Raw genomic sequence first — 25,624 nt, 5'->3', positions numbered from 1 at the left:
TGGAAGGGGCCATTTAGGGCTCTCAGCCCGCCCCGGAAGGTGTTGGAGGCGGGGGCAGAGCGCTGGAGATTTCTGGAAGGGGCCATTTAGGGCTCTCAGCCCGCCCCGGGAGGTGTTGGAGGCGGGAGCGGAGCGCTGGAGATTTCTGGAAGGAGCCTCTGGAATCCCCTTGTGGAGGTTTTCGCGGGAGCGCGGGCAGGGAGGCGTATGGAGCCTGGAAGCGCCAGAGACCGAGGTCTAGTGGGCCCCTTCCTGCGGGGAAGGGCGTGGATCTATGGAAGGATAGGGGGGAATGGGGAATGGGCCGGGGGAAGAGGGAAGAAAGCGAAAAAAGAGGTTTTTAAAGTTGCTGTTCCCGCGCTGCGCTGCCCTCACTCTGCGCCTCCTGTGTGAGCAGGGTTTGGATGGAGCACGGCTGGGCAGAGGGAGAGGGGGTTGTGGTTTCTAGGAGTGTTTTCACACTTTCTACCTTTTTCAGGTTTGTGTTAAGGCAGCAGGCTGGGGCAAGGGTTTTAGTGACTGACAGCATTTTTACAGGTTAAATACTATCTAGTGGTACGTGTGGGATTTGAGCAAGCGTTTGTTTTCCTACTCAGTTCTTACCAAAGCGGGAATTTTACTTGGAATGCATTGGGAGAGCTGGCCTTTGCTGTGGGCGTGCTTCATCCCTGCTACGTTGATGGGCCACTTCGTGGGTTTGCACTAATTAACCTGATACATTAGCTGAAGTTATTTAAGCCCTTCACGTGTTACTTCTGAAAGAAAAGTCTACTTTAAGTGTGTAAGGCAGCACTGCGTGCCTCTTGCTGCAGTATATTACGAGTGCAGTGTTAGAAACGAGTGTGTAACGCAGGTGCTTTGCCTGTGTTAAATGATCTTGGGTAAAGCTGCTGCAATCGTTTCAGCTGTTCTATTGTCATGTTAAACTGGGAATGTTCAGTACTGTCGCTTAGAGCTTGTCGCTCTGTCACCAGGGTGTAGCTGTGTTGCTGCTTAGTGTTGGCTTGTTTAGCAATAGCTTTGGAAGTGGAAGGGCAATGTCTCTATTTTACTTTTCTGAAACGTTTTACTAGGCACTTACTTTGAGTGTTAATTCTTCTAAGTTGTGAGCTAGACACTGCGACGATGATACTACGATGTGCTGATTTGTGCCAAAGTGAAATGCAAATTACTTGCTGGAAGTTTCATTATTCCGTTGTAGCCCCTAGGTCTGGTATGTAGCATTGCAGACAGATTGTGAAATACTAGTAAAAATCCGTGACGTTAAAATTGTTCGCTAAGTTTGGGATTCCTCTTTTGTATATGGCCGTGGGTTTTTTTTTTTTTTTAAAGATGTAAGTATTCTCTGGTGTTTCTGGTGATGTAGGTAGGTTATAGCAGCCTTTATCTGCAGTCAGCCTATTTCTGCTGGACTTTGAATGGAGAAGATGCAGCATGGATTGCAAGTCCTAATTAGGCTTTAACAGAGTGCCTCATTAAGAAAGCTGGTTTGAACGCATTGAAACGTGTAAATCAGTTGCTTACACTAGTACTCCTGACATGAGTAGTAAAAATCTACAGGTTACTTGAGGTGTATGCTCTTCAAATAGCCTTCAAAAAAAAGGTGAAATTAAAAATGGTTCATAAAGTGTTTGTTGTTCTTTTACAGTAGTGATCAGGGAGACAGAGGAGATAAACATGGACGTCGTGGTATTAAAGGTATGCTGCTGGCTTTTTTAAATCTGAAGGATTGATGTTTATTTCTATGTGACTTTCTGCAGATCAGATTTACGAACAAGATGTCTGTGTATTTCCATTCACCAGCACTTCTTCGCACTTGTGGAGTCATACTGCTTATACATGTTTTGTAATTTGCTTTAGGTTTTGTTTTCTTGTTTTTGTTGTAAAATCAGTGAGTAGGTGTGTGAGTTAACGCAGGCAGGCAGCCAGAACAACCACAAAACTACGGCTGAAATGTAGGGAGTTGTTCCGGTTTGACCAAATTAAGAAATACATCCTCTGAGAGAAGGCACTACCACCCCTTCCCCCACCAGGTTCGGGAAAAAATAAATTTTCCTCGAAGGAAAGTGAAGGAGATAAAACTATTTATTTACCAAACACATGGGAAAAGGAAAATAAGGCTAAATAACAAAATGTCTCGCTGTGGAGGAAAAACCTGGGAAAGTGTCAGAGTCTTCCCCTTGGTCTCCTCGGAGCTGGGGCTTGGCCCAGGGCCAGGCCCTCTGTGCCCGGTGGAAAGTCCTCCCGATGTGCTCTGAGGTTGAAAGCAGTCCAGTAGAAAAGGGAGAAAATCCGGAATTCCAGAGAAGGAAAAGCAAAATCCAGCTCTCAGTCTCTCTCTGGAGAACAAGAAACTGAAACAACTGGCCAAAAGCTGACTGGAAAGCAGCAAGCCGGGTGCTTCCTTGCTCCCCTGCCGCAGCTGGGGGAAAAAAACCTGCTATCTCTGTGTGACCTTGAACAAACTGCTTTGAAAAAGTTTTGCTCAGTTTTTTTCCTTCCCCCTCTCAGGCTCAGTTTAGAGGCATAGAAGGACACAGAAATTAATTTCTGGGCATAGGCAGCGATATGGGATACACATCATAAGGTTACCCCAAGACAGGAGTAAATTGATTTAATTGGCCTGGCTAACTGAAGGATACTGGGGCACACCCTGGTGGACACCAGCAGGATCAGCCCATCCCAGTGGATTCATCAAGAACCCTGTGAGCTCTCCTGTGCTTTTTATGATCTCTGAGCTTTGATCTTTCTCCCAACAGGGAGCTCAGCATGTCCGTGAGAGTGCCTCCAAGTCTCTCCAAACACTTACGTTACCCCTACATAGAAATTCTACTTCTCAAAAGAGGAGATAAACAGCAGTAGGCATAATACATGGGGTTTCCCTGCTATAATACTCTCCAGGCCTCGGCATTTCCACCTGCAAGGTCACTTGAGCAAATGTACCATCCTCCTCAGCATTTTTCCACTTCTGACCCCTTCCTCCCAGCAGTAGGGATGCAGCTAAAATCTAAAATGGAGAATGTTCAACACAAATAAATGTGTAGTATGGCACTAGATTATACTGAGTTTCACAGGAGATTGTGGAAGATGCAGCATGCAGCCTGGACAACTGACTGAGGGGATATTCCCTAATACGTGATGTCATGCTGAGCAATAAAAGCTGCAGGTATGTCTGTGGTCATCAGGTTTGCCTTCCAAGTCAGCATTGTGCGTGGTGAAGCTCTGTGTTCCTGGAAGTGGCCAAGCAGTTGGCTGCCAGTGGAGAACAGTGAATACACTCTTCATGTTGCTTGGCTTTCACGTGTAGCTCTTGCTTTGCCTAGTCAGCTGTTTTGATATCGGCCTGTGAGTCTTCTCACTTTTATCCTAATTGTCTGGTCCTCCTGCTGCAGGGATGTGTGTGAGGGAGCAGCTGTGGGGGGTTTAGTTGCCTACTGGGGTTAAGCCACAACAGCTGAAGACCCAGATCAGCTGGAACACTGGAATGTGACAGTTTACAAAGGCTCAGCAGAAAGCTGTCACCCTGTTTTAAAGAAGTTGGCTGTGATGCAGACACTCTGAGCACAAAGAAAAGCCCCTTGGTGAGTTTTATCATGTTTTTAGGTTTTTAGATGTACTTCTGAGGACTTCACAGGGAAGTAAAAAGCTTTGTCTTCACACTTTGCCCACCGTTTGGTTACACCAACTTTTTAGATAATGCTGCTCCCTTGTAGACTCCGCATGGTGTTTGTTGCAGTGCTGAAGACACTTGGAACGTGGGAAGCCATTTCATGAACTAATGCTGTGAAGGTGAAAGATGTTTAACTTGTGAACATTGTGTATCTCAGTATCACTCACTATAATTTTGAAGGTGCCCAATAAAAATGAAGTTTTATTATTACATCCACTGTTCAGATACTCTTAAAAGTTGGTAGTATTTGTTCTCTTCTCTTTGCCCCAGGTTGAAGATCCGGGTTGCTTTTGGCTTGCTCTGGAAGAATGCGTGCCAGGGGTAGTCAATGAAATAGAATATGAAATCCTGAATGATGAAATGCAACAGTTCTATGATAATTATAAAGATGCAGGTGAAATAAAAGGAGAGGAGATAGAAAAGGGCCAGGTAAGATTATTGCTCTACATAGAAATAATCTATTCTTTGCATTGGTTTAGGGGTGAAGTATCAAATACATGTTTTGTTTGGGTTTTTTCATTTCTACACAGAGAAGTAGTTAATAGCATCTCTATGTGTTGTGTTTTCTCATCTGTAAGCCTCCTAATTGTGTAAGGGGCAAGGCTTGCATTTTGCAAAGAAAATGGAAGGCTGTTTAATAAATATTCTGTCCTTGCCTCTGAAAAACCCTTGAGTGTACTTGGGGCCGTTTGAAAGAATGTGCTGTGGTGTTCTTTGCTTCTTCCTCAGGTTTATGTGGTTTTCAGTGAGGAACTCCAGTACTGGTGTAGGGCACTTGTGGAGTCAGTCCAGCGCCAGGCAGATGGTTGCCAGCTCAGATGTTTTCTTGTGGATTATGCCAGATACTGTTCTGTTGCATCAGAGAAGTATGTGTTAAGAGTTTTTTGTCACTGTTATGTATTTGTTCATAGATACGGATGCTTTTAACATTTATTTAGTCAATGCTTTGGTTTAATTGAGGTGTAGATTGTGTCCACAAGGAGCTGCTAACTAGATGATACACTTGAAAGAGCCTAAGTGCAAACCAGTCCTTATTTTGTGATATTTTAAAGATGCTTTCCATTTTAGGTTTTGCTTTTTTAAAGATTTGGAGTAGAAGTAATGTCAGGGTTTTTTATGATTACGTGTTTGCCAGTTAAAACTTATTTTTATGTTCTTTTCTTCCTTAATAAGTTGCTATATACTAAAAAACTTAAAAATTATGGCCAGTGAAGGTTAGGCACAAAAAGCCATCTACAGAAGCAGGGTTTCACTTGCTGCAACAGCTTTTGAGGTCTAAACACAAATACGTAGGGGTTTTCCCACTGCCATTCACCAACATGTTTACTAAGAGCTGATAGTTTGTCTTGTCATGGTGCCAAAGAAGGCGAGTGTTCACAGGTTCTGAGTTTTTGATAAAATCGGTATAAAACCTTCTGGTTCTAAAATCTTGAAAAATATGTTTTACATTCTGGAGCAACCTAGTTCAGCTCTTAAAGTTTCTCTATTTAAGTATGTGACTTGGAGCACAAGAAACTTCACTGAATTGAATTTTGTGGAATACTACCAAAACCAAACTTACTTTAACATGTTTTAAAATAATGTTTTTAAGTTGCTTTGTGGGAAAACAACTTTACAATGGGTTAAATATGAAGATATTTAGAAGATAAATATCAAGAAGACTTGAAGCTGCAGTGACAAAGGATCAGAAAGATTCCAAATAAATAGGATGTGTGTTCATATCCAAAGCAGCTCTGTTCACCAGTTGGTCCTGATGGCACCTCTCTATTAGAGTAAGACAGTGGTTCCAGGGTAGGAGGCAGTGGGATCCAAACTCCTGGGAAAATTGTGTTGTCACGTTCAGGGTAGCAGGAGGTGGTTTGTGAGACCAGTGACTTCTGGAGAAGAAATTCTGCCCTGTAAAATGAGGTGATTCCCATTCTGTTTTTTCAGCATGCGAGTTTTAGTGCGAGCATTTGCCAAGATCCCATATAGAGCAACGAAGTGTCGCCTGTACTGCACAAAGCCACTGACGTTGTGTATTGACTACTGTGAAGACACTGCCAAAATAGGGTAAGAAGAGCTTTATAAATGTATTCTGTTGATACATCTCTAAAGAGTGAGGGTTTAGTGCAGAATTTTTAGAAGGGATTCTATTTCAAGAAGAAACCTGCAGTATTCTCATCATAAACTCAGAACACAGAACTGTCCCGGCTACTAAGAGGAAAATGAACTCTCCTAGCTGAGAGGACAAAGCTCCCCAGGGAAGTGGTGGAGTCACCATCCGTGGAGGGATTTAAAAGACATGTAGATGTGGCACTAAAGGACATGGTTTAGTGGTGGCCTTGGCAGTGCTGAGTTAGGGGTTGGTCTCAATGATCTTGGGGTTTTTTCCAACTAAATGATTCTATGTTTTTTTTCATATTTTATGTTGGACACAAGCCATGATACCTTGATAAAACATCTCTTAATTTCGATCATGATATTGATGAGCTTCAACAATACTACCAAGACTGAAGTAATGTGCTAAGTAGTCAGATTCTGCTGATTTGTCTAGTTCTTTTGCACTTTGCAAGAATTTGCGTGATCTAGAGCTTTGTGCTTGTATAGAAACTATTATTTTTTAAATTACCGTTTTCATGCAAGTTGATGTGGGAAAACTGGTTGTGTTTATTTTCCTAGACCAGCGAAAAGATGGGATGCTGCTGCTATCCAGCATTTTCAAAAACTTCTTGAAGGTAAACAGCTCTTCTGTTTTTGGGGAAAAATCAATTATTAGAGAAATGTAGTACTTGTGTACAGATTTATTTTCTTGTTTATACTTGATTATATTACGAATGCTGTTTGTTATAAACAAAGAGAAGGGAGCTGTAAGTATGGAGTGACTTAGGTGCAAGTGTTTGTGGAGCTACATTTTGAGTACTCTGGGCTTCCATGCTGCATTAATTTTGGTAGTTAACTAGACTGTGTCTGGCTTTCAAGCAGGCTGACTAAGGGAGCAATCATGTCATGTTTGTTTTGAACATTGGAACCTTTCTGTATATTTAACACCGGTCTCTGAGTCAGCGTCGCAGCTGTCCTGCATTAGCGCGTGCAGAGGTGCTTCAGGATTTGGGAACAGACTTTCATCGGCTGTGTTTGCCCGAATGAAAAGTGTAACAAAGCTGTACGGACGTGCAAATACAACTTCTCTCAAGAAGAGTATATGTCACACTTGGAAAGTACACACTGGTGCTCCCGACTGTCAGAGTCTTAAGCGATACTGTAGTACTAAGAGTGGTTAGTCTCAAGAGGTCATTCATCTGTTTCAACTCTCAATCCTCCTTCAAAGACTAAGGACAAGTTCCTTTTTGGAGCTTTTAAGTTTTTATTAACTTCCTTTTTGCACTTAAGTGAAATAACAAGCGCTACACGTTTTTAATTGTTACTTCTGTTCTTGTCTGTCTCAGTAAAAGTGAAGAATACTAATAGTGCGATAAGGATTTAATATTTCTTTCTTGTTTTTATTACTGCATTTAGAGGCTACTGAGGTTAAAGCCACAGTACAGGCAATAGAAGAGAAAGTGTTAGAGGTGTTTCTTTTTGTGACTGTAGGAGATGACAAGGTAAGGTATTTTTATATTTCCAATTCTATTGATGCACTTTGCTATTAGTTTAAGACTGGAAAGCATGACTTGTGAGTTTTGTAATTTCAGTCAGATACAGTGGAAGCTAAATCATTAACTTATTAGAGGGTTTTTATTACAGTACTGTTCACTGTAAACCTCTGGAAAATTCCAGTAGGCAGAACCTGTATTTTTGAGCTTTGCTGCCTTTTTTTTTTTTTTTTTTTTTTTTCAATTATTGACTAGCAAGTGAAGTCCAGTCAATACTTAAGTGGACAGCTATATGAATTATTTGGTGTACTTCTTGTGGTATCATATTTGAAGATGTTTCAGTACGGCAGCTGCATAATACTGTAAAAATAACTAAAAGTTCACGTTCTTGCATACAGCTGAGTCCTCAAGGAGCTGGAAAAAAAAATCCAGTCTAGTTCCACTTGCCAAAGTGTGTAACTTGTGTCAGATCTCTGCTGTAGGTACTGCCAGACTTGAGCAGCTGTATGGTAGATACAAGAAGTTTCAGGCCTAACACTACTTTTTTTCCCTGCGAGATTTTGATGCATGCTGTATCTGAAAGAAAGAAACAGGCTTGTTTGAATTAGAGGGTTCTTTTAGATATGTAGGGCTCATAGAAACAGTTAATTCAGTACAGAATTTTGGCCAGGAACATAAAACTCACTCATGAACACCTGTTGAAGGAACATACAGGAAGATAGGACTCCCTTTTTTTTAGAATTAATATTCCATGGAAAGCATTCACTGGTGCTACTTCTGTCTGGGGTTTTGTTTGTTGGGGTTTTGCTTGGGATTTTTTTATCACTGGTAAAAGCACTGCTTTTGTTAAAAGCTTCACATAAATTCTGAAGAAGTATGTGCTGGTGTAGCTTATTGCTTGTTGACACTGATGAATAGAGCTTGTTTGGGTTTTTTTATAGATCTGTGTTAATGATGATCTGATTGCAAAGCACTTTGCTTATTATAAGGAAGCTGGAGGGAGTTCTTCAGATGATTCTGACAATGAAGTGTCTCTCAATGCTGAGTATGTTCCACTGGAGTTTGTTGGTCCTACATTTGTTGCCAGGCCAAAACTGCCCTTTGGGGAGGTGTCACCACCTGTTGAGCCAGGTAGGACCCATGTGTGTGGGAGACTATCCTACATGCAGCACTTTGTGTGTTTAGTTGGATGTGTGGAATGTGAACATCCTGTCTTGATTTGGATCCCAGTGACTGGGACACGTGGTGTCCATCTGTGGCTTTTTTTATGTATTCAGATAATCAGAAATGGCTATCTCCATTTTGTTTACCTTTTTAGGTCTTGCTGGTTGGAATTCTGCTCTTGAAAAGATATGCCAAAGGTCAAGCACAGTTATAAATGACAACACTGTGCCTGTAAGTATTATATTTTGTATTAAATTGTGAAATACAAAGTAAAGTAAACATATGTAGGCCAGATTAGGAATGCTGTAGCCATCTAGCTTGTTATTCTTAGACAGTCTGCTGAAGTTTGTGTCATCAAAATTGTTGCCTTAGTCAAAAAAACTTCAAATTTGTAAAAAATGCTGGAAAATATTTGGAGAATCACACAGTTGGTTAAGAAAACCACTTTCGACTTTGTATTTTGTTTATATTTAAATACTTGTTTTGAACAGTATTTTAGTGCTTAAAATGTGTTTTCTTTCTAGGTAGTCAACATGGTGCCAGGTTTGCCTTCCAAGGAAGATAAAGCAGTTCAAACAGACAGGTATTGTGCAGCATGTTAAATATTTGGAATGATTCTGTAATCGAATAATTGGGAGCTGTAGTATGTTTCAAATTACTCTTCTTAGGCCTCTAAAGGGCAGAGGGTAAGGGAAGGTGCATACACATGCTTTTGGGGAAGGAGGGACTTTGAAGCTGCTGATAGTTACCCAAACTAGAAAAATACCACTTTGTTCTAAACAGTAGCTTGACAATAGGAGTGTGGTGGGGAGATATTTTTCTGCATACTAAATACGTTAACTTGCTTTATTTTATTCTTAGTGTGATTTATAAAGTTTTCAGACTTAATGGAATATGACTGGGTCGGTTTGTGCAATGCTTTAGCTGTGCTGCAGGTCAGTTGCTGCATATGTAGTAAACCCCAGGAGTATTTCTTATTTCAGTTTCTAACTGATGCAAAGACGAGTTGTTTTATGTTTTGAAACTTCACGAAACCTTTTTTTCTACAGTCCAGTCTACTTTGATTCTAAAGTCAGGGAACTTAACAATTATCTTTGAAAAAGATTCTGAAGGATTGTTTTCACGAAACTTGGCTTTCCAGGTGGTGATTTTTGATTTCTCCTTTTGTATTGAGGGTTTTTCTCGTTGACATAGATATGTCAGAAATACTTGGAGTGAATGGCTTCATGACATTTGGAAAATACTGGTGGTATTTATAAATGATGTTTTTCTTATGCATTTATGTTGGATTTAATCTCTGTTTCTCAGGCTTCCACAGTTCTTAAATTCCAACTCCCTCCAGACACACACAGTTGAGGATGACCAACAGGTATGTCAAACACTAACTTTCATTTAATTCCTCTTGTGCAAATACTCTGGCTTTGGTAGCATTGAGTCTTTGTGGAAGGAGGTCAGGGGTTGACTGCTCCTACACTGGCAACAAAAACTTTAGCCTACACTGGCTAATGCTGAGCCAGCCAGCCACGTCAGGGATGTCTCTTGGAATTTAAGAAAAGGCAAAAACACAGGGAAGGTAACAAAAAAGAAAGTGAGAATCAGGCCAATACCAAGGTCAGAGGAGTAGGAGGAGCTCTGTGCAGGTGTTCCTGAAGGGGCTGCAGTCTGTAGAGGACTTGCACTGGAGCAGGGAAAAGGAGAGAGAGCAGGAGCGATGGAGAGAAATTGCCATCTGTGTTGTGACTGCAGTCCCTGCCTCATGCTGCTCATTGTGGGACTGAGTGCCAGCTGTACACAGAGCATCCAGTGAGTCTCTTGAGGGTTTAAGTTGTGTTAGAACCATCTTTGAAAATCTTTCTTTGAGAAATAGCAAGAATGAGTTGTTGACTCACCATTGGTCTGTGTAAGCTATCAGTATGTATGAATCATATTCAAAGTGAATTTAGAATTTGATTCATTTACATCAAAATGCCATTATTTAAATACAGTGAGTGCTTCTGAGCTGTGTAAGCTAAACCACTTTTGTTAGGTATATAGCCTTTGTCATCTATTTGTCCATGGTTTCAGAGTCTTCAAAATGTTGGGGAGGAAAAAAACTTTGTGTTCCTGAGCAAGAAAATTGAGCCATCATCAGTTTTGGAAACAGCACCACTTTTTGATGGTCTGAAAAAGGTAAAGCTGATGTCATGGTACTACATGGATTGTCTTCTTAAGACAAGTTTAATACCTCAAATTTACATACTAAATGTTACAGTAATACCTCAGTTTTGTTGAGAAAGGTGTACAAGGTTGTTCATGTGGTTGAATAAATGAACCTCTGGAGAAATGCTGTAAGAATTCAACACAATTTTTTTCTGGTGTATTAACCACTGCTACAAGTGGATTTGAATTTTAATAAACTAATTTAACAACTCAGCCCAGAAGATGATTTTTTCATATTACCTGTTAAGAACATGTATTATATAGGGGGTCAAAAGCTTTTAAATCACTCATTGTGTTTTGTCTTTCGTTGTTGGTGTTTAAGTACGTAGATTTAGTGGGAAACTCTTAATTTCTCTTTCTGTAGGAACTTTCTTGGAACAAGTTTTCAGGGCCTACCTTCACAGAGTCCTACTGTTGGCCGCCAGCAGCTCAGGGATATGATGTCATTGTCATCTCCCATCAGGGAAAGGATCCCTTATTGTATATTCCACCAGTTCTCACACTTCTGCAGTTGGAAAGTGACTACCAAGCCTTGCCAAACATGGGTGGAGTATGTATATATTAAACAAGAAAACCTGGTACTACTCTGGATGTTTGGAATGCGTGCATTAATGTCATCTCAGTGTATTTTCATGATGCCTGCCAGTTTCTGTAAGGCCTCTTCTTAAAAGAATTGGATGAACTGTGTGAATGGGGGGGTCCCAACTTAATTTTAAAGCAATCCCTAACAGGTGGTTCATGCCCTGGCACTTAGATACACAATGGAGCTTTGTTTCTGCATGAGTAGTATGTACTCATTAAACTAAAATGGGTATTAGCAGTTTTAAATACTATGATGCATTTTCTATCTTGAATTAGATCACAGAAACAGAATTACTGAGGTTGTAAGGGACCTCTGAAAACAGTCCAGTACAACCCCAAGTAAGACAAAAGTACGGAACCTTAAGAATCTTGTCTAATATTGTGCTATCAATTTTTGTACCTGTGTATGTAGCCCCTAGCACTCATTTTGTGTCCTGGATGGAAGAAGGCACAACTTGTTTTTGACCTACTGAAAACATACAGGAAAAGTTGCAGATACCTTCATCCAATGTTGATAATCCTTGGGCAGAACAAGGAAGCAGCCAGCCAAGTGGAAATCCGAGACTGTAAGAATGCTTTGTCATCTTAGTTATGCTTGAAGGCAGTGTGAGCTGCCTTAATTGCAGGAGCATGTGAAAGAACAATTTCTGCTTCTTAAGTTTTTGGTTTATAAAGTGAAGTTGGGGGTTTTGCTTGTTTAAATGGTGGTTTACAACTTGCTGTGGCAATAAATGCTCAGTACTTTGTGCATCTAACTCGGTAGTATGCAGAGGGTGCTCCACAGAGAAACAGCATAGAAGTTAAATGAAAAAGCTGTTGGGGGACTTTCCCTGCCTAGATGTATGTACTTTAAACATTCAGTTGTGTTCTGGTTTGATCCCTTTGTTAAGCTTTGGTTGATAGCTGCATTTTCAAAAGTGGCTCTTGTGCCAAGGGAATAAGAACTATGGATAAAATTAGGAAGGATTGTGTAAAACTGGATTTCAGCAGTTGATATTCTGTTGTCCATCCATCATTTGAGTCTGGTGGATGAATTCAGACCTTTTAGTAGCAGAACTGTTGGTGTATACTTCTCTTCTGGCTGCTTGGTCCTCAAGTTCTTATCTCTACTTCCAGGACCTTAATGGAAAATGAAATGACATCCTGCTTTGTAAACTTGTTAACCTTCAGACATTCCACTGAGATTGAGACTATCAGAGCCTCACTCACTCATATCTTGGGAAACATGCAGTACAAAAATACAGGCAAACTCTCCAGCTTCAAGACAGTGCATCTGAAATACAAATGTGACCCTTTTTATTAAAGCTACCCTGACATTTGGTATCATATTAATAGTCTTTCAAGTTGTAAATTAATGGTAACAAGTTCTTCCAACTTGCAGGCAAAGTAGTAGTGACTACACCGCACAACCTCCTGAGACTGCTGGAACATAACACTTGGTTATTGCTTAGGCTTTGCCATCTTGTTCTTGATGAGATCGAGGTGCTGCTGTCTGACACTACCGAAAAGGTGAATGGCAGAATGCTGTTCCAGTTGTGCATGTGTCTGAAACAGTGGCACACACTGAGGAAAAAAAACCACTGGAAATGGGTTTATGGTAAAACCCCTCTTTTTTTTAATTTCTTTTTGGTTTTGTATTTGCAAATTACTGTGTTGGCAGGTTGTGCTTGTCTTCTGGTTACCAACTAGTTTTTGCTGAATGCCTCTGCCCTTTCAGATCTGCTTTGTCCAGGCTTACTATATTGCAGATTTGAACAGATCCTTTTCCTGAGATTTCCATCTTCTCTGTACAGAATTCTGCATTAGTTATGTGCCACATGCGTATGCTGTCACTGCATGCTGTCCTGTTGCTTTGTCTTGCTTCAGAAGTCATTCAAAGAATAGGATGCAAGTTTACACCCCAAATTCTTCCTTTTGGGTTGTGAAACTTGTAGTTTGCTGTGGTAGAGGTTTGTGCCTGGAAAAACCTGTGTGCTCAAACATTGTATTTTTCTGGCCTGTCATGAGCTCACTGGAATATGATGAGATGAGAGGAAAAAACCCCTTTTCTTCCTAGGTGTTTACTATACTGGATTGTTACAAGAAAGCTGCTGCTCAGGCACGGGGGAATCCATCACGTCAGATCATTGCTGTGGGAACTCAGTGGAATAAACACATCATACCCTTGATAAAGGAGTTCATGAATGATCCTTACATTGTGATAACAGTTATTGAAGAAGCTGCCATCTTTGGAAATGTGCAACAGGTAGAGCTTTGGGAACGGTGTCACTGCTTGGATATGTGGCTGCTGATGGTTTATTGGAAGCAGGTGGTGCTGCAGTGCTGCCTCCCATTGTGACCTGAAGTTGCTGTTAGAAATATGTGCAAGCGAGTCACTGGATGAGCTGGAGGTCTCTTACCTTCCTTTATAGGAGTGAGATGAAGGTAGTCCCTTGAATATTTCATGGTTAGTGCAGATGAGTCTAAATTTGATGAGATGTATTTGCAAACAGTACAGTTTTTGACCAGAATGTTACCAGAATGTTTTTGCAGTTGTTAACTGTAATGGGCAGAACTACAAGGTAAGCAGTTGCAAGGCAGATCTAGGAGAGCACTTGATTTGCTGCTGTGTGTAACACAATACCAAACTTGGGACCTCAGATTTCTACAAGGCCTATTACTACGTGTTCTTAGGTATCTTCTCACTTAGTTTCCAGTTGGTGTGGTGTAGCCCTTAGGAATAATACAAAATGGTCTAAGTGTGATTTGAGTTACTTTGTGTCTCAAAATGAAATAGTTTGTGGATTTTAAATGTTGGGAAGTGTCCTAAAGTAGACACTCTTGAGCATGTCAGGAAACTGAAAACCCACTTTTGTGAGAAGTCGTAATGGTTGAGCAGAACTGCAAGTGCCAGTGTGTGGATGCATTAGGGTTAGGATTAGGAACAGTTAGGTAGTAAAATATATCTGGGTGGCATGAATTACCAGCCCTCTGTTTTGTGTTTGCTTTTAGGTGGTGCAGCCTTGCATGAGCAGCAGTAAAACTGCTGAGTTACTGAAAATACTGGATTTTACCCAGAAGAATCTTCAGAAGGTGCTGGTATGCACTGACTCAGTAACTGAAGTAGAGATAATTCATAAGGTAAGAAAGTATTTAAATGTAGAGAGGTAAGTGGGGCTTTCTTTTTAATTTTAAAGCCATAACAAACTAAAATACCTTGGCTTCTGAGAATAAAGGAGGAATGTGAATTTGGAAGTTGATTATTCCTGCTAAAAATAACCCCAAGCTGACTGCTGGTGAATAAGAAGCCTGATTAATTCCCAAATTCTTACAGCATTCTCTCTGTCAGGTTGGAACTTTGCGTTGAATCAAACTGGCTTTTTTTTCCCCAGTGAATGTCCTGACAGTTTTTCTAATTTTTACTGTTTTCAGTAGTGGGATGGGGGAGAAAAATTAAGGCACTGTGTTAGGAAGTTCTGTGTTGTTGCTTTCTGCTCTGGGGCAATGGAACTTTCAGACAGCCATTTCCCTGATCAGAAAGATAGGTTTTCTGCCCTCCTGTGAAAGTCTACCAGAATTGAGTTAAGCTTCCAGTTGTCAGGAATGAGGGGGCAAGAAGGCTCAGTTTTGTTAAAACTGGCATAAAGGTGCTTCCAAGTTACCTGCAGTGGAACACACCCCAGTTTCACACCTTTTTCCAGAGATTATGTACTCAGCATTTCAGAGGTGGAGACTAAGACTTCTCACACAAGAGTTATTTCTTTAGCTATTATAGTAATGAATACATACAGTGACTTAGCAATAGGAACATCTCTTGTTGTGGGAGTTATTTGCTAAAGGAGGCAAGCTGTGAGGATGGCACAATTAAAAGCTTCAGCGTAGGATAGCAAGGGATTTGTGGCTGGATTGTTCCAGTATCCTAGGAAGAGATACGTAAGTCCTAAAACATGGGAATGGATTCCCTTGCAGAAGCTGGCATAGATCCTGTGATACTTAAAGGTTTCTTTCCCAATGGAAATATTAGTGTAATGCTTATTCTTTGATGATTGTTAATGGAAGCAAATCTGGTTTGGGATTGTGACTTTCTAATACATTTTCCTTGAATACTTGAGGGTTCAAGCATATCAAAATCAACGCTGCCACCACTTTAAAAAGTGCTTGTTGATGTTAAAGTAGGATTGAATCAGTTCATAGTAATCCTTGTGTACACAGTGTTCAAATATCTTACCTGGCCTGTGAAAATATTTCAAGGGTTGACTTAATGGAGAGCGCTTGTTCTGAGAGACTGAAGCATGAATCTGTGTGGTTTTAGATCATGGAATCTACTCAGAGAGGACACATTAATGGGGTGAAAAGCTTGAAATGAAGTTCTTACTTTTCTTAAATGCCTGTCTAATGTATTAATCCATGGGAACTTGAGCTTTTAATTTTCTTTTTATACAGGAAATTAATGAACCTTATCTCCATTAAAACTTTTTTCCATCTAAACAACCTAAATTTCATTAACTCTTTTTCTTAGATCTCTTTAAGGTAAAGTATGCTAGATTCTAATAAGACATGCTGCTTATTAGAGTTGATTAGAGCAAGTACTGCAGCATTGCAGGAATGTATAACTTCTCACTTTGTGATGCAGGCACTGAAGAGCAACTCAATAGTTTCCTTGAAAAAACATAAGGAGAGCAAGTGTAATGCCAAGTGTGTCTTGGAGAGGTGGAGAAAAATGCACAGTTCTGGCACTCCTGCTGTGTTAGGTGAGGATTTTCTCTCTGGTTGGGATTGTATCTGAGTTAAGAGCTAAGATGTATACCAACCACTTGCACTGGGTTGTCTCACTGTTTCCACAGGGGCAGATCCCTATGAACTCTTTCCAGTTCTCTGTTTGCTTCTTAATGCTACAGCTGAGGTTTTTTTTTGGTTTTTTTTTCTTTTGTTGTCATTTTCTGTGCTTACTTAAAAGAACTACCAATATTTTGAGAAATCTGCCATTATTTAACAAGTCTGAAATAATTTCCAAACTCCAAAGATGTATTGTAGTAATTTTTTGTAAGTTCCATTAGATTTTTTTTTTCAGTAACAAAGGCCTATGTTTTCAAACCAACTTTGTTTTCTATTTTATACAAAACCAAGAAGATTGACTTCCCTCTTCTTCGTAGGCTCATACAGAGCCATGAGAATTCCTACAGCATTTCAAGTGTCTGCTGTCTTACTCCTGTGAATTACATGGCTGTGCTCAATTCTCTCTATTCTGTGGTGCTGACAGGAAATAGAGTTATGTGAGATTAACCTGAAATGCCGTGTCTGCCGTATGCTGATGGGATTTCTTTTCTGGAGAAATATAAAGCCTAATAGGAATGTACTGGGGGAAAAAAAAAAATCTTCATCTTCCAGGCAGTGGGAAATCAGTCATGGTTCATGTGATGTGATGCTTTCCATGTTTGAAGTATTACACTTACATGTCTGTGTGAAACATGTGCTCAGTTTTAGCAGATGACTGCCTGCAGCCTTTGGGAATCACTGATGCAACCTGTGTGATCCATTTCAGTTTCCCATCTCCAGGAGTCTTCAGGCAGCGCCTACAATGCATGACTGACAACTTGTGCACTGTGATAAAGGTGTGGGTGAGCCTTGACTGGGTAATGCCACAGTAGATTATTACTGGTGGATACATAAAAGTTTTCCAAACTACTTTTTACTACTTCTAGGATTCTGCTGTAGATCAAGAACATACAAAGGCCAAGTCAGTCATCCTGCTGACAGAGAACAGTTCCTGTCATGCACCTGGAATCCTCCACTGTTTAAAGCGTGCAGAAGCTGAAATTCCAGAAGAACTTAATGATTCAGCTGCCAGGGTGCGAGAATCTGAGGAAAATGAGAAATTTTCAAGGCCCCTGTGTGCTTCTCTTAAAACTTTTGGGATTTGCAGGTAAGGAAATGTCAGGCTTTTGTGCCCTGAATGACAATTGCTGCTGATGCCTTGATGAATTTTCCTGTTGGCTGCTTTTATCTAAATCAGATTTTGCTCATGATTTTTTTCTTTTTTTTTTCTGTTGCCTATTGTGAGAACCACAAAAATAGTTTACAACTGAAAGCAAAGAGCTTTTTTCTAAACCTGTTACGGTTTTTTTAATGTAGAAACAGAACAGCGTGTCCAGATCGTCACCAAATTAATTTATCAACGGACATGGCCCAGAATACTGCAGATGAAATGATAGAAACACCTGACCGTGTGACAGTAAGTTACAGTTTTCCTTGGCCTTGGGTACCAAGAGGACAGGTCTTAAACAGCTACTTAGCATGTTACTTCATTTTTCGAATTCCATTAATCCTACTGCAGTACAGGTTATTATTTGTTGTGGCTGTTTGTTATTCTCTAGCTTTTTTCCCCTCTCCCCTGCATTAATTAGTGTGCCAGACTTTCCTTGTGTCTTTAGCTTGAATTGAAACTGTTGTGCAGGTAGTTCTGAGTTTACCTCAGATTTTTTTCTGCTTTGAAGATTGACATTCTATTTCTCTTCTGTTTATTGCTTCCCTATATAATTTGAGGCCGTATACCAAAATTAACAAAGATGAAAGTTTATGGAACTTTCAGTTAACATTTCTTGTAGAGGAAACACAAAGTAATGTTTGGGAGTGAAGAGAAGCTGAAGTGGAAGGATTTTTTTTTAGCTGACCTGTTCATGCAAACTTGATGAAAATTGAGCATTTTGTGGCCTTGAGATTAGAAAATGTATTGTCATTTCTAGTATCCCCAAGAAATGGGGAATAGCTTCTCTCTTGTAGGTAGAACAGTTATTTCCTACAAAAATGTCAGTGTTTTGGAAGACTCTTGCTGCAGAGTGCTGTTTTAGATGGACTCTTTTTTTTGATAGTTCCCCATTCATGAAACCTTCGTGGCTATTGGGGTGACTTTGTTGTGGTGGTTCTTCACATGCCGGTAAGAGTTTGTCTCCCCAGCTTCCTTTGAAGCTTGGGCTTTACCTGAGGTGCACTCACAGCAGCATCTTATGCATTGGTGTGCTTAGCTGTGTGTTTGTAATCTTTCATTTAAGTCCCTTTAGTGCAAAAAGAGCAGTTGGTTCTTGTAAAATCCCCTGTAAGGCTGGAGAGTGCTTAGAGTAGAGCTGGAGTGGTGCAGAATGTGGGAGTGGCGAGTAGCCCTGGCAGATAACTGGCAGAACTCGGTGGTGCTCACGGAGGTGGAACACCATCACCTGACACCCAGCAGTTCTTGCTCCATACATTGCTGTCCACTGCTGACTGAACCACGGGCAGCTGGGATTGAGAATACTAACCAACTTGTTGTTTTCTGAAATGTGTGTGTACAGCAACATCTGTCACCTTTTTGAGCTGGAAAAGAGGTATGTGGTCTGTACATGAAGACCTAAATTTCATTGGTTTAAGAAATCATCCATCCCTCGTTGCTGCTGATGGATTTGATCCTTTCAGATCCTGCCTCTCCACATTGTACATGCAACAAACTACTTTGGTAGAATAGTCAAGAAACAAGAGGACCAATACACTGTTCTTGCTAAAGAAATGAGTGATTACTTCAAGGTACCAGGACATAGGATTTCTGTTAACATCGTGGAGAAGTCAGTGTTCTATGGGTTACGTGAGGGAGCCATTTGCCACAGGTAAAATCTTGTTGGCTTTTTACTTCTTTCATGTGCATGTTTTTATACAAAGCTTTTTAAAAATTTGACTGTTGGGTAAAGAAAAAAGCCCATCCTCAAAAGCAGCAAAAAATCACTGCTATGCCAATAGTGCTTATAAAAAGCTCTTGCCTGCTCTTAGTTCCTGAATGGCAAATAGGATGATTCCCCACACACACCTCAGGCATACAGAGCAGGCTGTGAAAATACCTGTTCTAAAGTGAGAGCAGGTTTAAAAAAAACTCTGCACAACTGGCTACATGAATAGTAATTCTGTGTTTCTTTCCTACTATGTGAAGGGTTCAGGTGGTAGAGACTCCAGCAAAAGACGAAGAAAATGTCTGTGAGGTCACAATTAAATACATAGATGAAGGCAGGACAAGTCAAGTGAAGAGTGATCAGCTGCTTCACTTACCTGCAAAGTTTCAGAGTCTGCCAGCTCAGGCTGTGGAAATTATAGTTTGTAGAGTAAAACCCATAGATAATGAAGTTGAATGGAATCCAAAGGTAATAAGCAGGTTTTTCCTGCTATTTCCTTTATGTGCTTTACCTTCTCTCTCTGTCATTCTCTACAAGAAAACACAAACTGTAAACTTAGGTACCAGATTTCATGGCTTACTAGTATTGACACTAAGTATCTGCTATTGGGTCAGATTCTAAGCTGGTCACTTCTTTTTTTTGTTCTCTTACGAAATAATATAGTGAAATGCACGAGATTTTTTTCTCTGATTTAAATGTCTTTCTTTTAGGATAGGTTATCACTGCTGTGGATTCTGGGGGAGGAACAGGAAAAGTGCAGCCTCTGTAAATCAACCTGTGTTTGAGTGATCTTTCATTAAGGAAGCGCTTTCCTTGAAAGCTAATTCTGTTCTAACTTAACTCTTAAGTTAGAGTATTCCACTGGTTTACTCAAAGCTGTATATATTTGTTGAATACCCTTTCCATGGTTAAGCTCAGAAGCTGCTGTTTCATTTTTAGTTAAAGTGACTGTAAAGCTGCCATACATCTCAAGTGCAGTGACAACGTGTTTTTCCTAGGTGACGGATCACATTAACCGCAAAATTAAAGGAAAGCTTCATCACGCGAAAGTGGTCCATACCTTGGGAAAGACAGTTTGGGTTGACCCAATGGTAGGTATAGAATGGCAACACTATGCAGTCTTCATCCATCTGGACTTGGTCCAAGAGTTTTCCACAAAGTTAGTAACAGAAGTGTATTTTGGAGGTACTAGGTTTCAGTAGTTTGTCTTGGGAAATCAGTTCTGCACTTTGACACATTCCTCTGGAAGAATGAAACTTGGATCCTCCAAGAGGGTTTGCTGATATCCAACAGCTCTTGAAGTAGATTTATTTAATTATGTTTATAATTCAAAGTCTGCCGTTTCTTGAAGGTCTTAAACTAGTTTGCAGTTGGTTTTAATGTAAGTTTTTCTGCAAATTAAAAAGTATTGAAACTTTCTCCTTCATCTTTTTGATCGAAATAGGAAAAATGGGTGCACTTTTTCTTGGGTTTTTCTTGTTCTACAGTTTCACGTCCATTAACATCAGCAGACTTTTTGGTTTTGTGGAGTGAGTCAAGTGAAAATTTGATTGGAAAGAGAAAATGATCTGGAGGTCATTCTTTTCAGTAGCTTCTGTTCCCATATGTGTATCTCAACCCTTCACCAGTTTCTAGGCTTTGGGGTTTTTTATTGTGCCTCCTGCCCCCTTGGCAGTTCTCAGGTGATTTGGGACTTGCAGTTCTTAACTGTGTGAGGTGTATTTTGGCTGTCACTTACATGATCGGGGCTAGCATTGTTTACTTATTGCCATCCTGCTTCTGTTAGGGCAAACAGCCAGTTACTTGAGCCGTTATCACAATGGGAATGATGGTGATACTTGGAAAACAATTAAACATGGGGAAAATTCCTGTGTGAAAATCAGAAAAACTGAACTGCCTACAGGTGTAAGTCAGTAGGTCTGTGTTTAAAGTTTGACTTCAGGAGCAGCTTTGAGTTGGAGGGAGACCATTGAAGAGCAGTGCTTTCCCTTTATTTTGTTGTGTAATTCAAGGTCAGGGTTACCAACCTTCCCGTGTTGAAGATACGGATCAACGAGTACAGTATTCGATCTGAGATTTTGTCGACGGGTTTGGGAACTGATAATCCCGAACATATAGCAGAAATTCAGAAGCTGTGCAGACAGATGCCAGTTTTGGATCGTGCAAAGAACTTGGAGCATTTGTAAGTGTTTGCAGATTTTTTTTTTCTAGCATATGCTTTGCTAAGAGAAAAATCGTATTTAATTTTAACTGAATATGATTAATATTGCTGACAATGATTTTCATTTAAATACAGAAACAGTTGTGTTTGTAATATGTCTGCTTCTTGTTAACTATTCTTTAGCCCCATAACCACTAGAAAAAGGAATTTGTAATGCTAGAAAATGTTAAACTAGAATTTTATGCAGATGTGCAATTTAATAATAAAAATACGGAGTCGGAATTCAGATTCCCTTAACAATTTAGGGTGCTCAGTGGCTGGTTCGAATGCTTACCAGTCAGTACTTAGTACCAGTCAGAGCACTACAGTATATTGTGTCTTCAGCTGCAGAGTTCAAGCTGGAAAACATAACCACTTTTCCTTTAAAGTGATTAGGGAAATTACCCTTCATTTAATGAGTATATATGCCTGGTGGATTTTGAAGAAACAGCACTGAACTTTGTTTTCCTTGCCCTGTAAATTTTTAGAACTGAGAAAACACTGTGTGTGGTGGCAGATCCTAAGACCTGTGATAGAAAATGCTGATCAGCAAGACACCTGTAGCTTTTTTGTTATGGCCCCCCAGTGCAGGAGTTTCTTTAGCCAGTTAATCTTGTGGTTGTTTCTGTGACTTTGCCAGTCAACAAGAGAAGGAAGTCTGATCCTCTCCATACTGTATTTATGTCTTAGATTGAGGCTCCTGCATTCCTATCTGTAACTACGTTACATGCCAGAGTTTAATCTTAACCAAAGGATTTTACTTTTCCTGTACCTGCTCAGATTTGGTGTGAGAAGTTTTTGCTTGGAAGGCTACTTTTCAGGTTTTATCCTCTACAGAGGACTCAGGCTAAGAGGTTTCAGGTACTACCTGTTTGCCTTTATTCCTTTCTCCTGGGAAAGGAAGGTTGGGAACCTCCATATCATCACCAAAGCATGTAATGCAAGGGACCAGACAACTTTATCGTGGTGCTGTGTGCTGAAATGAGTGTAATGCAACTGCTTGGATCATTTTTTTACAGACTCTCTAAGCCTGAGACTACTGTTGAAAAATTTGGAACTTCAGTACAGGCTTTGTTAGTAAGGTACAAGCTAAAGAAGGGGGAGGCAAAGTAAGGTGAATCTGACTGTCGTTTGTGGGTTTTCTTTTAAAACTGCCTTGTCCTGTGTTTAGAAGCACAAAAGAGGACACAGCTGGTCTAGAGGAGGTGTCCAGTCCACAGGATGCATTGGTAGAGGAAGATTCTGCGGAAAGCTGTAACACTTCTGCAACTCCTCCAAGCGGTAAACCTTCCCATCATTTCCAGAAGGTCTCAAACTTGAATTCAGGTGCTTGATACCAACCTAACAGTCATCCTGCCAGCTGCAAACTGCTCTGGGTGTACAGAGCAGCACCATGTGGCTGATGTTTGCAGTAAGCCACAGCTGCCTTCCAGTGAGCAGTCAGGAGATGCTGTGAGAGTGACTCTTGCCACTCTAACTGCGTGGCTGTTTTGGTAATGCTCTGTCTTTGAGACACTTGGAATTCTTTGGCGCTCTGAACGGAACATATGAGCAGGAAGTCTCTGTTGTACAGAGAGGGCAAGAGCTGTGCTGCCGAAGGCCACAGGGTTTAAAGGAGTTAAAATCTGTTGAAATACAAGCATGAATAACAGTGTTGTTCCCTGAGAGGCTGATTTTTTTCCCAATATTCAGGATGCCTGAAAATGGCTCTTCCCCCCCCACACCACACCCTCCCCTTTGCTTTTTAATCTGAAGGATGTGCTTCCTGTTCTGTCAGTAGAGGCTTAGAAATGCTTAGGCATAGCAGGGGGGCAGGATTTCCTGCTAGCAGCTGACACGAGTGTGGAGCAGTGAAAGGTGAAGAAGTTGCAGCGGATAAGAAGGCTGGAGTGCTTATTGTAGAAGGCTTTTTTCCCTGGTAATAGTCATACTAATGCCATGTTTCAAGTTGTATTAGTCATTTCATCCCTGAAACTCCCCACTAATGGCCAAAATGGTGTGTTTCAGGTGTTAAATAAACCCTGTTTTGAAACTGGAAAAAACCTTTACCTGACCGGAAAACTGCATGTTTAGTTAGGTTTTTTAAAATCTTCTTACACTAACTACAGTACTCTTGATAATGAAAAATTGTAGTTCAATTATTAAGGTCATGAAATCTTTCTGGACAGGAAGTACACAATACAAAGGACAAAGACAGTAGTTTGATTGCTAGGAAGTTACTTTTATGATGGTATAGGAGAATTCTGGAAATACCTGGGTTCTATAGTATAGGGAAGTAAAAAATGTGTCTGGGTATCTTCTTTTTAGATGATGCAGTTCAAGCAAAAGAAGCAGAAGACACTACTGTGCATCAGCAGAACGGGTAAGAGAACCATGATTTGTTCCCATCTTGCTTTTATGTGAACTGCCAACAGGATTGTTTTGTCTGTGTCTGTGGTCAGCTGAAAAGTTCCTTTTGTCTGTCAGAGGTTGGTTTTGCTACTCTTAGCTTTTCCTTTGGCATTTCAAGGTCAGGCTGTGGTGGCATCCTGAAACTGGGCAGTGTGATTCCTGTGGATACCAAAGTCAGTGGAGGCTGTGTCTCCATGGAACTTGTAGGTGTCCTTGTCCAAAGACTTGGAATGCAGTGCTTTTGTAGGAGGCTTGAGTGGTGTGTCCCCTCACCCCTTGAGTGGTGCTTCCCTGGCACTGCTGCTGGTGTCTGGTCTGCATGGCTCAGGCTCCTCGGCTGAGCGTGTGACTTCATGGGCAAATTCTGGCTGTGTGAGAGACAGCTTGGCTCAATCTCAGTGGTTTTCTGCTTTGGAAAATACCTCATTAAATGAACTTTCTTTCAGTTGTCATCCACAAATCAAGTGGTTTCAAGATAATGTGACTGTGACACTGAGGTTACAAATGCTGAAGGCAGCTGACAGTAAATGCGAATTTTCTCAAGAGAAGGTGGTTTTCAGGTAGGTTTAAGAAACTTCAGTATAATCAGCAAAGTGTCTTTGTTAGTCTTTAATTTTCCTAAACTTTTTGTATATTGCAGTGCTTATTCAGAAGGCAGACTTTATGCGGCTGACCTGGAGCTGTATCAGTCAATAATTGCTGAGAAGTCCACATGTGTGATTAAGGATAGAGAGGCTGTGATTTTACTGGTAAAAGAGAAAAAAGGAGAATGGTGCAAATTACTGAAGAACAAGGTGAAGTGAAAATTAATTTGAGAGTTACTGAATGTTCTGAACATGTTTGCTGTGCATCAGAGCAGGTATTTCAAACTGTTTTTGTCAACAGAATGTTCACGTGTCCTTAGATTTTGAACACTGGGAAGAGTCTGAAGATGAAAGGCCTTTTACAGTTGGTAAGGACTGAAGGAGTCTGTGTTTATAATACATAAAATTATCAGCATTCCTCTTTTTGCATTGGCTTTATCTGAAGTACTCATTTATTTCAGCAGGTTGCTCAAATTCTCTGAAAAGAGGTGTGAGGACCTCTAGAGCAAACTAGAGGCAGCAGGGCACTTACTTATCTGATGCCTTAGGTTTTAATTTTTGTATTTTTCAAATTCTGTACTGCTTGGTGTGTGACTCTGAAGTTTCTTGTAGCCTGTTCACTTCTGCTCTCTCATGCTAGGTAGACATAACAAAGCCTCTCAGGCCTTGCTTTCCAAGGACACCAAGACTGTCCTAGGCCAAAAGTACAAACCAAAGAGCTGTTAAGAAGGGGGCAAGGTGAGGGGAAAACTGAAGCTTTAATTGGAGAATTAACCCTGTTATGCAAATGAACCAAACCTATAAAAGAGTGAAGAACTTGTGACCTGGGGCCCATCTTGGGGTCCATTTTGAGAATAGCTTCAGGCTCCCCAGGGTGTACCTTTGAAGGCCTTTCAAAATAAATCTCTTTTAATTCTTTACTCCTGTTTAGTCTCTATTTCTAGGAGGCCTCTTAAGGCATCATATCAGTATAGCACAGACTAAGAGCAGATAGAAGTAGTTGGAGTGTTCTGGTCTCGTTTGTAGTCAAAAGTATTGGGGCTTGCTGGGTTGGGTCATTTCATAGTACTGTTTATTTGTTCTGAAACTTGTTTTTTCCCGGTTTATAAATATTACACTTCGTTAATTACTACCAGGTTCTGCAAAACTGAGTTATCCTCCTGCAGGATATGAGGACTGGTTTGAGTCCTCAGAAGACAGCGATACAGAAAGTGATGACTAATTGGGAGGAGAAATTCCTTTCTCCTCTGATAAGAGAACTGTGTTAGTGTTAATTGTTAATGAAACAGTTGATGGTAATTGTTGATTGTTGAGTTGATAGTTGATGTAGTTGTGGCTTGTTCATGTAATTGGTAATTAAAAACATTGGTGCCCTTAAAACCTGACTGCAACTGTGCTTAATTATAACCTTCATCTGAGAACAGGTACTGGCAAAGCTGTACCTGTTGTAGGAACACTTAAAGAGCTGACATTACCTGTATTTTGGTCTTGCTCTGCATCCTGATGCCGACAGAAATCACCTACTTGAAAAAAAGAGCCCTGGGGCAGATGTTTGCCTTTGCTTATTTTGTTCTTCTTTGACTTAATAC

General features: G+C 40.5%; 1 protein-coding gene across 1 annotated transcript; it reads left to right on the top strand.

Annotated features, from left to right (window-relative positions):
• Positions 1–1,677: 1,677 nt before the first annotated feature.
• Positions 1,678–25,257, top strand: TDRD12 (tudor domain containing 12; the record flags this gene model as incomplete). The annotated part of the gene is made up of 31 exons (XM_082290105.1): positions 1,678–1,698; positions 3,941–4,099; positions 4,400–4,536; positions 5,603–5,722; positions 6,332–6,387; positions 7,169–7,254; positions 8,187–8,376; positions 8,564–8,640; positions 8,934–8,992; positions 9,718–9,778; positions 10,474–10,578; positions 10,973–11,158; positions 11,603–11,756; positions 12,572–12,699; positions 13,247–13,435; positions 14,182–14,310; positions 15,803–15,920; positions 16,648–16,781; positions 16,872–17,092; positions 17,302–17,401; positions 18,616–18,803; positions 19,121–19,328; positions 19,859–19,951; positions 20,873–21,042; positions 22,080–22,142; positions 22,232–22,341; positions 23,368–23,422; positions 23,898–24,011; positions 24,092–24,245; positions 24,337–24,403; positions 25,172–25,257. The coding sequence occupies 31 exons, from the start codon at positions 1,678–1,680 to the stop codon at positions 25,255–25,257; spliced, it is 3,738 nt and encodes a 1,245-aa protein (XP_082146231.1).
• Positions 25,258–25,624: the final 367 nt, after the last annotated feature.

This window comes from Coloeus monedula (assembly GCF_965178545.1).
Source record: "Coloeus monedula genome assembly, chromosome: 13".
Taxonomy (NCBI): domain Eukaryota; kingdom Metazoa; phylum Chordata; class Aves; order Passeriformes; family Corvidae; genus Coloeus; species Coloeus monedula.
The sequence above is the reverse complement of the archived record's forward strand: the minus strand, read 5'-3'. Positions and strand labels throughout refer to the sequence as shown.